Source organism: Salmo salar, chromosome ssa06, assembly GCF_905237065.1.
Source record: "Salmo salar chromosome ssa06, Ssal_v3.1, whole genome shotgun sequence".
Classification (NCBI taxonomy): domain Eukaryota; kingdom Metazoa; phylum Chordata; class Actinopteri; order Salmoniformes; family Salmonidae; genus Salmo; species Salmo salar.
Window position 1 is genome coordinate 22,211,435 of NC_059447.1, and position 13,718 is coordinate 22,225,152.

Here is a 13,718-nt window from a genome sequence, read left to right on the forward strand (position 1 = left end):
GGGCAGAGCACTCCGAAAAATTGATTTTGGAATGAATGATCACTTGCCCACGGAGATCAATGAAAGGAGAAAAAAACTGTATCCCATCATGAAGGAAAAGCGTTGCCTGAATCAACGAGTCTCCTTGGTGATGGATAAACTTCAGATCAAAGGCAACTGTATCGGGACTCTAGAGTAACTCCCTGGCTATTTGAATCCAATGTTCAAATCTGAGTTTGTGTGTTGTAGTGTATCATGACATCTTCAACTATAACGAATACACTTGACAAGAAATGGGTTGCATATAGCTCAGGTTAATGTATGTAGCCTTCCTAACAAAACACATCAGGATTTTAACTTGGTCAACATAAATAATATTCATATTTTAGCTTTGACGAAACACATTTAGATGCATCTGTAAACGATGGGCAAATGAACATTCAAGGATATAGTCTACATAGAGGGGACAGGAATAGGAATAGTGGGGGTGTAGCACTGTACATTCAGAATCATATACCTTTTAAGAGGAGGGATGACCTTAATGTATGTCAAATAGAGGCACCATGGGCTCAAGTACATCTACCTCACCAGGCACCCTTATTGGTAGGATGTGTGTATAGACCTCCTAGCTCTAAGGTGTCCTATCTGGATGACTTATGCAATGGGTTTGACCAGGCCACACATGGTAACAGAGATGTATTTATCTCGGCTGATTTTAATATAAATTGTAAGGATAATAATTATTCAAATATAACTAAATTGATGAGATATGCCGAGAGCTATGGTTTGAAACAAATGGTTAATGATGCTACTAGATCATCAATTAAGTTAGGTCACCGTTCAGACACATGCATCGATCTGATCTCCTGTAGTGTACCATTGCAATGCTTAAAAGCCAGATCAATGCCGGTGGGCTGGACAGACCATAATATTGTGACCATAACCATGAACACCAAGGTTCCAAAGAAACCCTCAAGGATACTGGTCAAGAGAAATGCTAAGACATTTAATCATGAGCTATTTCAAAATGATTTGACTGATGTACCCTGGGAGCTGATTTATCTAGCGGATGATTTAAATCACACTACAGAATGTTTTATTGATTTGCTCACTGAGGTAATGGACCATCATGCCTCATCTCCATGGATTGATGATGAACTGGGTGAGACATTTTCTCAAGGAAATATGGCAAAAGTCTTAGCAGCCAAATATAAACTAGAAATTGATTAACAGAATTATAGAACACTACGTAATTATGCAGTTTAAATTAAATCGTAAGAAAAAAATGTTATTTTACAAAAATGATTTTAATGATTGTAAAAAGGTATGGAATAAAGTTAAGGGCATACTTTGTACATCTATCTCATCATGCCCTTCTAGTGTGGAGGTTGACGGGATAACAACAAAACCATCTTATATTGCCAATCATTTTGCAGATTTTTTTACAAAGAAAATGTATTTACTGAGCGATAATATAAACACCCATTCTTCCAAACAAGCTATTGTTCATTGGATTGATGAACATATTATGAGCAGAAAAACCTGCACTTTGGTGTCAGTAGAGGTGTTAAACCTATTGAAGTCATTACCTGATGGTAAATCTACAGGTTATTATTTTATGGACTATTGTTTTGCTTCACTATGATGCTCCCCAGATTGCAGCTCCACTGAAATACACATTTTATTGGTCACTGGAAAAGGGGACATTTGCACATGTATGGAAGCATGCTGAACTGTGTCAAAGTATGGGGGGAGTACAAATTGAGGAAGTGGCAGAAACCAAACTACTAGGGGTGCAGCTAGACAACCGCTTATCATGGTTGTCAAATAACTAATCTATGTAAAAAAATATATATATATACACTGCTCAAAAAAATAAAGGGAACACTTAAACAACACATCCTAGATCTGAATGAAAGAAATAATCTTATTAAATACTTTTTTCTTTACATAGTTGAATGTGCTGACAACTAAATCACACAAAAATAATCAATGGAAATCCAATTTATCAACCCATGGAGGTCTGGATTTGGAGTCACACTCAAAATTAAAGTGGAAAACCACACTACAGGCTGATCCAACTTTGATGTAATGTCCTTAAGTCAAAATGAGGCTCAGTAGTGTGTGTGTGTGGCCTCCACGTGCCTGTATGACCTCCCTACAACGCCTGGGCATGCTCCTGATGAGGTGGCGGATGGTCTCCTGAGGGATCTCCTCCCAGACCTGGACTAAAGCATCCGCCAACTCCTGGAGAGTCTGTGGTGCAACGTGGCGTTGGTGGATGGAGCGAGACATGATGTCCCAGATGTGCTCAGTTGGATTCAGGTCTGGGGAACGGGCGGGCCAGTCCATAGCATCAATGCCTTCCTCTTGCAGGAACTGCTGACACACTCCAGCCACATGAGGTCTAGCATTGTCTTGCATTAGGAGGAACCCAGGGCCAACTGCACCAGCATATGGTCTCACAAGGGGTCTGAGGATCTCATCTCGGTACCTAATGGCAGTCAGGCTACCTCTGGCGAGCACATGGAGGGCTGTGCAGCCCCCTAAAGAAATGCCACCCCACACCATGACTGACCCACCGCCAAACCGGTCATGCTGGAGGATGTTGCAGGCAGCAGAACGTTCTCCACGGCGTCTCCAGACTATGTCACGTCTGTCACGTGCTCAGTGTGAACCTGCTTTCATCTGTGAAGAGCACAGGGCGCCAGTGGCGAATTTGCCAATCTTGGTGTTCTCTGACAAATGCCAAACGTCCTGCACGGTGTTGGGCTGTAAGCACAACCCCCACCTGTGGACGTCGGGCCCTCATACCACCCTCATGGAGTCTGTTTCTGACCGTTTGAGCAGACACATGCACATTTGTGGCCTGCTGGAGGTCATTTTGCATGCTTATTTTATTTCACAATATACACCATTTAAAGCAGCCAAACAGTATTCAGTTGGTAAGAGACCGACATTCAGTAAATACTAAGAATAGATTATCCAACATCTACAGGTGAAGTGCGAAGTTTACCAACACCTTAGCCAAATACATTTAAACTCAGTTTTTCACAATTCCTGACATTTAATCCTAGTAAAAATTCCCTGTCTTAGGTCAGTTAGGATCACCACTTTATTGTAAGAATGTGAAATGTCAGAATAATAGTACAGTGATTTATTTCAGCTTTTATTTCTTTCATCACATTCCCAGTGGGTCAGAAGTTTACCTACACTCTATTAGTATTTGGTAGCATTGCCTTTAAATTGTTTAACTTGGGTCAAACGTTTCGGGTAGCCTTCCCCAAGCTTCCCACTCTAAGTTGGGTGAATTTTGGCAAATTCCTCCTAACAGAGCTGGTGTAACTGAGTCAGGTTTGTAGGCCTCCTTGCTCGCACACGCTTTTTCAGTTCTGCCCACAACATTTCTATAGGACTGAGGTCAGGGCTTTGTGATGGTCACTCCAATACCTTGACTTTGTTGTCCTTAAGCCATTTTGCCACAACTTTGGAAGTATGCTTGGGGTCATTGTCCATTTGGAAGACCCATTTGCGACCAAGCTTTAACTTCCTGACTGATGTCTTGAGATTTTGCTTCAATATATCCACATAATTTTTCGTCCTCATGATGCTGTCTATTTTGTGAAGTGCACCAGTCCCTCCTGCAGCAAAGCACCCCCACAACATGATGCTGCCACCCCCGTGCTTCACGTTTGGGATGGTCAAATGATGTCAATTAGCCTATCAGAAGCTTCTAAAGCCATGACATCATTTTCTGGATTTTCCAAGCTGTTTAAAGGCACAGTCAACTTAGTGTATGTAATCTTCTGACCCACTGGAATTGTAATACAGTGTATTATAAGTGAAAAAAATCTGTCTGTAAACAATTGTTGGACAAGAAATGTGTGGAGTGGTTGAAAAACGAGTTTTAATGACTCCAACCTAAGCGTATGTAAACTTCTGACTTCAACTGTGTGTGTTATCCAGACAGAGCAATAAAGAGAGCAATACAGAAATGTAATTATTAATCTGAGCACACCAGAAACCTTTCAGTATATAAATTCAAACAATACTTTAGAACCATTTGAAATATAATAAATTGGAAGGTTGTGCAGGACTTTGGTAGATGAATCAATCAATCTATCCTTTCAGACTGTTAAGAGTATTTATCTGGTCAATATGTCAGTGTATTATGTCTGTTTGTAACAGTGTGGTATACGTGAAAATGTGATTGTATTATAAATTGTATTTTAATATTTAAGGACTCTTGGAAGATTAGTCCAAATAAGGACTAAAATAGATAATAAAATTAAATTCCTCTTTCTCTCTCACATTCCTGTCTCTCTCGCTCTCTCTCTCATTCCTCTCTCTCTGTCGGTCTCTCTCATTCCTCTCTCTCTGGCCACATGGAGAGAGAGACCGACAATCTCCCTGTTTTGCTGTCTGTTCAGGCTTCTGAGGGATCAGTGTTCTGAGTCAGAATCCCTAGTGATCTGAGTGTCGTTCTGTCTGTATGCCAGTCATTCTCTGGGGCAGACAGACAGATGGCCTGACGTCTGGGCTGAGACACAGGGGCTTAGCTGTAGATGACTCACCAGTACAGCTAAACACTTCCTGGGTACTGCCTCTTCATTGACCAATAATTCCCAAGAATTACACTGGTAATTTACCTGACCCCCCCTCGCGCACTCTCTCGGTCTCTTGGCCCTCCCTCGGTCTCTTGGCCCTCCCTCTCTCTCGCTCTCCCTTTCTCCCTCGCTCTCTCTCACTTTCTCTCTCTCTCGCCTTTCTTTCCTACCTGTTTCCAGAGAACTAAAGATATGTGTCCATAGCAACAGCCATTATTTAGCCTTGACAGATGTATTGTGTCAACCAGGATGGTTGCATTTATTACATTTCACACCAATGTTTCACTCGCATATATATATATATATATATATATATATATATATATATTATATATTTTTTTTTATATATATACACACACACACAGGAACACACACACGCAGGAATATTTGAATTATCCAGGTTGGTGTTTCAGGTCCCTGTGGCTTTATCTTAGTACATGGAGGGCAAATGATTGCAGTATAGCTCTGCACGCACGCGTCAGTGATAAGGAGGAGGTGGTGTTATGGCTCCCATGATGAGGAGGTGGTGATTGTTATGGCTCCCATGATGAGGATGAGGTGGTGTTATGGCTCCCATGATGAGGATGAGGTGGTGTTATGGCTCCCATGATGAGGATGAGGTGGTGTTATGGCTCCCATGATGAGGATGAGGTGTTATGGCTCCCATGATGAGGAGGAGGTGGTGTTATGGCTCCCATGAGGATGAGGTGGTGTTATGGCTCCCATGATGAGGTGGTGTTATGGCTCCCATGATGAGGTGGTGTTATGGCTCCCATGATGAGGAGGAGGTGGTGTTATGGCTCCCATGAGGATGAGGTGGTGTTATGGCTCCCATGATGAGGAGGAGGTGGTGTTATGGCTCCCATGATAAGGAGGAGGTGGTGTTATGGCTCCCATGATGAGGAGGAGGTGGTGATGTTATGGCTCCCATGATGAGGAGGTGGTGATGTTATGGCTCCCATGAGGAGGAGGTGGTGTTATGGGAAAGGCCAGCATTGTCACAGGTAACCCAAACAATGGTGGGCCTCTTGTAGGAAGTCTAGGAGGTGGGCTCTGGGAAATTAGTAAAATGTGAAGCAAATTGCAAAATGGCTTATTTTTTTTTTAGAGATCCTGTATGCATGTCACTGTGTTACTGTCCTCGTGTCTGACTGTGTGCTCTTATGTGCATACACTTGCCTTGTCTGATTGTGCACTACTTTTGGCCAGAATATCAGCCTATTCCCTATACAGTGCACAAGTTTTGACTAGAATGACACCTTAGTCCCTAAATAGTGCACTACTTTAACCAAATCAAATTGTGTTGGTCGCATACATATTTTGCAGATGTGATCACAGGTGCAGAGAAATGCTTATTTATTTTTATTTCACCTTTATTTAACCAGGTAGGCAAGTTGAGAACAAGTTCTCATTCACAACTGACCTGGCCAAGATAAAGCAAAGCAGTTCGACACATACAACAACACAGAGTTACACATGGAGTAAAACAAACATACAGTCAATAATACAGTAGAAAAATAAGTCTATATACAATGTGAGCAAATGAGGTGAGATAAGGGAGGTAAAGGCAATAAAAAGGCCACGGTGGCGAAGTAAATACAATATAGCAAGTAAAACACTGAAATGCTAGATTGCAGTGGATGAATGTGCAAAGTAGAAATACTGGGGTGCAAAGGAGCTAAATAAATAAATACAGTAGGGGAAGCGGTAGTTGTTTGGGCTAATTATAGATGGGCTATGTACAAGTGCAGTAATCTGTGAGCTGCTCTGATAGCTGGTGCTTAAAGCTAGAGAGGGAGATAAGTGTTTCCAGTTTCAGAGATTTTTGTAGTTCGTTCCAGTCATTGGCAGCAGAGAACTGGAAGGAGAGGCGGCCAAAGGAGGAATTTGCTTTGGGGGTGACCAGAGAGATATACCTGCTGGAGCGCGTGCTACAGGTGGGTGCTGCTATGGTGACCAGTGAGCGGAGATAAGGGGGGACTTTACCTAGCAGGGTCTTGTAGATGACCTGGAGTCAGTGGGTTTGGCAACGAGTATGAAGCGAGGGCCAGCCAACGAGAGCGTACAGGTCGCAGTGGTGGGTAGTATATGGGGCTTTGGTGACAAAACGGATGGCACTGTGATAGACTGCATCCAATTTATTGAGTAGGGTATTGGAGGCTATTTTGTAAATGGCATCGCCGAAGTCGAGGATCGGTAGGATGGTCAGTTTTACGAGGGCATGTTTGGCAGCATGAGTGAAGGATGTGTTTCTAGCTCCAACAGTGCAGTAATACCTAACAATACACAATAATACACACCAATCCAACAGTACAGTCATACCTAACAATGCACACCAATCCAGAATGACCCCCTATTCCAGTTATAGTAAACTACTTTTGACCTGAAGGAAACCCTGAATTCATTATACAGACCGTAACTGGATGGAGACCACAACAAATTACCATAGGAAGGCTTTTCCCATTTCCTCTATGACTCAAGAGCTCCAATAGGGACAGGAAGCTGGTGAAAGAGTGTGTGGAGGGTAGATTACATTGAATCGTGTGTTGTCACATGGTGTTGTTGTTATGGGTAACATACTGTGCTGTACGGCTGCAAGGTGATTTTGCAGTGTTGTGATGACGAGATGGGGATCTCACCGTGCAGCCCTAGTCTGTCCCCCACCTTTAACTGTGTGTGTGTGTGTTAGGTAAGTAGGTAAACAGCATATTGAAACGGGTTGACTTTACACAGGGTTCAAATTAATTTATATAGCCATTCTTACATCAGCTGATATCTCAAAGTGCTGTACAGAAACCTAGCCTAAAACCCCAAACAGCAAACAATGCAGGTGTAGAAGCACGGTGGCTACGAAAAACTCCCTAGAAAGGCCAAAACCTAGGAAGAAACCTAGAGAGGAACCAGGCTATGAGGGGTGGCCAGTCCTCTTCTGGCTGTGCCGGGTGGAGATTATAACAGAACATGGCCAAGATGTTCAAATGTTCATAAATGACCAGCATGGTCAAATAATAATAACCACAGTGGTTGTCGAGGGTGCAACTGGTCAGCACCTCAGGAGTAATGTCAATTGGCTTTTCATAGCCGATCATTGAGAGTATCTCTACCGCTCCTGCTGTCTCTAGAGAGTTGAAAACAGCAGGTCTGGGACAGGTAGCACGTCTGGTGAACAGGTCAGGGTTCCATAGCCGCAGGCAGAAGAGTTGAAACTGGAGCAGCAGCACGGCCAGGTGGACTGGGGACAGCAAGGAGTCATCATGCCAGGTAGTCCTGAGGCATGGTCCTAGGGCTCAGGTCCTCCGAGAGAGAGAAAAAGGGAATTAGAGGGAGCATACTTAAATTCACACAGGACACCGGATAGGACGGGAGAAATACTCCAGATATAACAGACTGACCCTAGCCCCCCGACACATAAACTACTGCAGAATAAATACTGGAGGCTGAGACAGGACGGGTCAGGGGGCCCATCTGATGATACCCCCGGACAGGGCCAAACAGGCAGGATATAACCCCACCCACTTTGCCAAAGCACAGCCCCCACACCACGAGAGGGATATCTTCAACCACCAAGTTACCATCCTGAGACAAGGCCGAGTATAGCCCACAAAGATCTCCGCCACGGCACAACCCAAGGGGGGAGCCAACCCAGACAGGAAGACCACGTCAGTGACTCAACCCACTCAAGTGACGCACCCCTCCTAGGGACGGCATGGAAGAGCACCAGTAAGCCAGTGACTCAGCCCCTGTAATAGGGTTAGAGGCAGAGAATCCCAGTGGAGTGAGGGGAACCGGCCAGGCAGAGACAGCAAGGGCGGTTCATTGCTCCAGTGCCTTTCCGTTCACCTTCACACTCCTGGGCCAGACTACACTCAATCGTAGGACCTACTGAAGAGATGAGTCTTCAATAAAGACTTAAAGGTTGAGACCGAGTCTCTCTCACACATGGGTAGGCAGACCATTCCATAAAAATGGAGTTCTATAGGAGAAAGCCCTGCCTCCAGGTCTTTGCTTAGAAATTCTCGGGACAATTAGGAGGCCTGCATCTTGTGACCGTAGCGTACGTGTAGGTATGTGCGGCAGGACTAAATCGGAAAGATGGGTAGGAGCAAGCCCATGTAATGTTTTGTAGGTTAGCAGTAAAACCTTGAACTCAGCCCTTGCCTTAACAGCCAGTGTAGAGAGGCTAGCACTGGAGTAATATGATCACATTTTTGGGTTCTAGTCAGGATTCTAGCAGTCGTATTTAGCACTAACTGAAGTTTATTTATTGCTTTAGCCGGAAAGTAGAGCATTGCAGTAGTCTAACCTGGAAGTGACAAAAGCATGGATTCATTTTTCTGCATAATTTTTGGACAGAAAGTTTCAGATTTTTTGCAATGTTACGTAGATGGAAAAAAACTGTCCTTGAAACAGTCTTGATATGTTCTTCAAAAGAGAGATCAGGGTCCAGAGTAACGCCGAGGTCCTTCACAGTTTTATTTGAAACGAGGGGGGTGTGTGTGGGTATATCTCTGGTACCTGTCACTTGTGCAGGTCTGTTGTTATGCCAGGTGTTTCTGGGTGAATGAGTTCCCAAGACCCATACTGCACACTGGCTGCTATGTCACATGTAAGCAACTGGGTCAAGCATTCACTGATGGAAGTCTTCAATGAATCAAAGCTCTTTTTGTCCGTGTTCTCCTTACAGATTCATGTACCTAGATTGATTTGAGCTGCAGGGACATTGTAGGATCATATGAAATGTAATCAAGATAAATAGGTCCATAAAGAGATATGGTTAAAGGACCCTATAGCATGTGTATGTCTTAGTTCTAATGAACTGCACACACATCATCTCAATACTAATCTCAAACAATACATCCAATAATAATCTTTCCTCTGTATCTACAACAATGTCATATGTTTCAGTGCACACACTTTAAAGACAGCTATTATACTTCAGTCTACAGTAGATTAACTACTTTGATAATTCAACACATAGTGGCATCCATTTTACACGTTTGTTGACTAGTCTTTGTTTTTGTCATTGTTGTACCAAGTATTTACAGGTTAGTGCTATCCGGGATCATTGGGACATCTCGACCCTAAACCCTAACCTTAACCCTTACCATTTTACATGTCAACTTCAATGGGGTAGAGATGTACCAACGATCCCAGATAGCAAGGATCAATATTTACATCACAACTCACTGTGCTGTGTGCTCATTGGTCTCCCATTCGGTTCCATTTCCAATCAAATCAATAGAACTGTATTGATTGTAAATATTGACAGTTGCCAGCCACAGAAACACAGTGAAAAGGAATAGAGAGATCATAAACTTAGCCATAGATGACAAAGTTATAAGAGCCATTCACACCCACATAGATCAGAGACTCTGACCCCTGAGTGACCCATGTCTGTGATGGAAGATAAGACACACAAAAGAAGGTTGTGTCATTGTCCACACACTCTTTGTTCACTCCCACATGGCATTTTTAATTCAGCGTTCAGCAATACAAACTAAATGTTTCGACTGACCTTGTTCAGATCCTGTGCCAAGTTTTTAAATGTGCCTTCAGATAAGACTCCTAGGCTGCGTTTACACAGGCAGCCCAATTCTCATCTTTTTGACCAATCGCATCAGATCATTGCACATCACATCTTTTTCAGAGATGATCCGATTGGTCAAAATACCAATTAGTGCCAAAAAGGTCAGATTTGGGCTCCCTATGTAAACGCAGCAAAAGACACACTAAACAAACTCATACAAACTCAGCGTTTCGACTGACCTTGTCCAGCTCCCGTGCCTAGTTTGAATGTGCTTTGTCTCCTAGACACACAGTATATTTTGCTGCTGCTCCTCCTTAACCCTCATCTATTCTTCTGTCAGCATGTCTGCTACTGTCACCTCCCTATCCCTCATCTATTCTTCTTTGTCAGCCATGTTAGATAATAAAACCCATCCCATTCCCTTGTACAGTATCCCTACAATACCTCTCTGTATCTCTGTCTCTGCCTGCCACACAGAGATTAGAACGTCCAGCCAGCCTATATCTCTGCACCTCTCGTCACAATGCCCTTTCACTTCCTGATACCTACGATGCTAGGCAGCTCTGATTGGCTGAGCTATGTCTATGTGGCAAGACTGTGTGATTGGTCTTTGCAGTGAGGTGAGAGCATGTGATTGGTCAGTGCAGCAAGATATTTGTGTACGATTGGTCGTTGCAGTTGAGATAACAGCATGTCATTGGCCTGTTGTGTTGTGCAGTGCCTGGAGACGCTGAGGTCAGGGCAGATGGACATGCAGAAGTTCATCGCCGATGGCTGCAAGGAGGCTCTGCTGGAGGAGAAGAGACGCTTCTGCTTCCTGGTGGACAAACACTGCACCTTCTCCTATCAGATCGCTGCCTTCCACAACAAGGTATTGGAACTATGCTACAGTGCCTCCTAGGTTCTCAGTCAGTAGAAAACCTGAACATGATTTCAATCCATTAAAATTATGTGGGTTTTAAGGGGATGTGGCCTAAAGGCTAGGGGTGGAATTAGATCCAGATCACACTGACCATAACCACCATCTGTGTACCACGTTTATCATACAAATGTCTAGCGGGGTACCACATCACAAACCCAAGGCTCCCATTCTACAGTAACTACTATGACTGCTGCTGTTCCTTCTCTGACCCCAGGCCAGAGACATGCTTTTCGGGAAGCTGCCCACCTGGCAGGACAAGTGTGGCGACGCCACCAACGTGCCCGAGAGCGTGATGTCTATGATTGAGGGTCTTCGCACCCCAGTGTCCATCACCCCCCAGGCCTCCCCCGTCTCCCAGAGACACAGTAGGGTGAGAAGGCAGAATCACTCATTCATTAACCATTTAGAAAACAATTTATTAATTAGAATATCTATCTATTTCTGATTCAATGTGAGAGAGAACACAGCACAGATACCTTGTGAGACACTATGGCTTCAGTGATTTCATCATAATGAAATGGTAAAAACCTGTACTACTAATGTACCACTACCAATGGCAGGTTAACTACTAATGTACCACTACCAATGGCAGGTTAACTACTAATGTACCACTACCAGTGGCAGGTTAACTACTAATGTACCACTACCAGTGGCAGGTTAACTACTAATGTATCACTACCAATGGCAGGTTAACCACTAGGCGGCAGCTTAATGGTTAGAGCGTTGGACTTGTAACCGAAAGGTTGCTAGATCGAATCCCCGAGCTGACAAGGTTAAAATCGGTCGTTCTGCCCCTGGGCAGTTAACCCACTGTTCCTAGGCTGTTATTGTAAATAAGAATTTGTCCTTAACTGACTTGCCTAGTTAAATAAAGGTAAAATAATAATAATACTAATGTACCAATGGCAGGTTAACTACTAATGTACCAATGGCAGGTTAACTGCTAATGTACCACTACCAATGGCAGGTTAACTACTAACAACTGTACATTCTAGCACTCATACTATCCCCTTCCTGTGTTCCACTTCCTGTGGTCAGAGCAACTCCATATTCCGGGACACAGTTCCACCCCCTGCCCCGGCACTGAAGGCTCAGACCAGCCCATTGGCCAGTATGTTCACGCAGGACACACCCACAACAAACTCAGTCACCAGAGAGACTGAGAGTGTCACAGGTAGTGTGTGTGAGAGTGTGTGTGAGAGTGTGTGTGAGAGTGCGTGCGTGCTCGCTCGCATGTCCTCCCCGCTGATCGCTGGTGTGGGTGCATGCATGGACCTGTGTACATGTGTCTGTATATTAACCCTTCTCTCTCCCTCTCTCTCCAGACTACAGGGACAATGGAGGGGAGGAGAGTGGCGGTCTAGGTCCCAGGTCAGTGTCTGTGGCCACAGGACTCAACAACATTGTGAAGAGACCCAGGGTCCGCACCATCTTCCCCCACACCTCTGGGACCAACGCTACGCTGCTTAGCTTTGACGAGGGAGACATCATCACCCTGCTCATACCTGATGAGAGGGACGGATGGCTCTACGGAGAACTGGAGAAGACCAGGCAGTAAGTTAGAGAGACACACACACTTACATACGGTGATGCACACACACACACTAGGGCTGGGCAATATGGCCAAAATATCATATCATATATGGTATTTTTCACAGTATGACGGTATTTTATGTTTTTGTGTCTAAATTTGCTTTATGAGTAGTGCGTGACAACACATATATTCTAAATTATTTCAATGGGTCTATCTCCATTTGGATTATTTTATACTGTTCAATTCAACTTCAACCTAAAATAATTTTGTATTATTTTCCATCAATTTCTGCATTCCATGCACTCATTTGAGATAATTTCCACACTGCCACAATATGGGCAAAAATACTAGGCCTTATTTTTAACCAAATGTTGCAATTGCGATTTAGATCAAAACCCTTGGGTGAACTTTTGGAATCATGGAAATATAATGTTTATTATAATTCTATAGTTAGAATATAAATAATAGTGGGCATAATAGTGTTGTTTGACATGACAACGAATGAAAATGCCATGGATGAGTTATTGTGACAGGGTAGGAACCAAAGTGATGTCCAGTGTTTCCTAGTGGACCATGTGATCTTTGGCAACATTAAAACTTTATTCATATAGCCAACATATTCATGCTTCGCCTATTCCTCTTTGATTTAGAAGATACTTTTGCACAAACAACGCTGATTTATGCCTCCACCAGTACTGGTAGCAGGCTGTATTAGCTAGCTACGTTTGCTCTGACTCAGTACTTTTATGAGCTAGTTAGCTAACCAGCTAACTAGCGATTAGCATTAGTGGCTAACACGATTTAGCTTAACTTGCTAAGAAAATACAAACTAGCTGTTGGAGATGTAAGAAACACAAACTAATATTGTAATTATAGGACGCTTGTGGATTTATATTAAGATCAAAGTGGAAACAACATCGTTGTCATCGACATTGTTGCATGTGCTGCATTGACCATGCAGACTGAACGAAAGTCTCGTGGTCAAGCAACAACAAATGTGGTCCTTGAGTGACGGGGTGGGACTAGGTCTATGTGGCAAAGCGGCGTGGAGAGAGAGCAGAGAGGAATGACTCAAGTAGCAGAGTAAATGATAAAAATGGACTTTACACACGGGTATCACATTTAACAAACTGTTATAGAAGGTAAAGT

General features: G+C 43.5%; 1 protein-coding gene across 2 annotated transcripts in view; it reads left to right on the forward strand.

Moving 5' to 3' along the window:
- The window catches only part of LOC106601826 (brain-specific angiogenesis inhibitor 1-associated protein 2-like protein 1), a 69,715-nt gene that overhangs the window by 41,926 nt on the left and 14,071 nt on the right, over positions 1–13,718 (forward strand). For both annotated transcript variants that reach the window (XM_045719966.1, XM_045719965.1), the window contains 4 exons: positions 10,832–10,984; positions 11,250–11,405; positions 12,074–12,209; positions 12,361–12,589. In XM_045719966.1, coding sequence (XP_045575922.1) covers positions 10,832–10,984; positions 11,250–11,405; positions 12,074–12,209; positions 12,361–12,589 — 674 coding nt within the window. The remainder of the gene's footprint in view (positions 1–10,831; positions 10,985–11,249; positions 11,406–12,073; positions 12,210–12,360; positions 12,590–13,718) is intronic.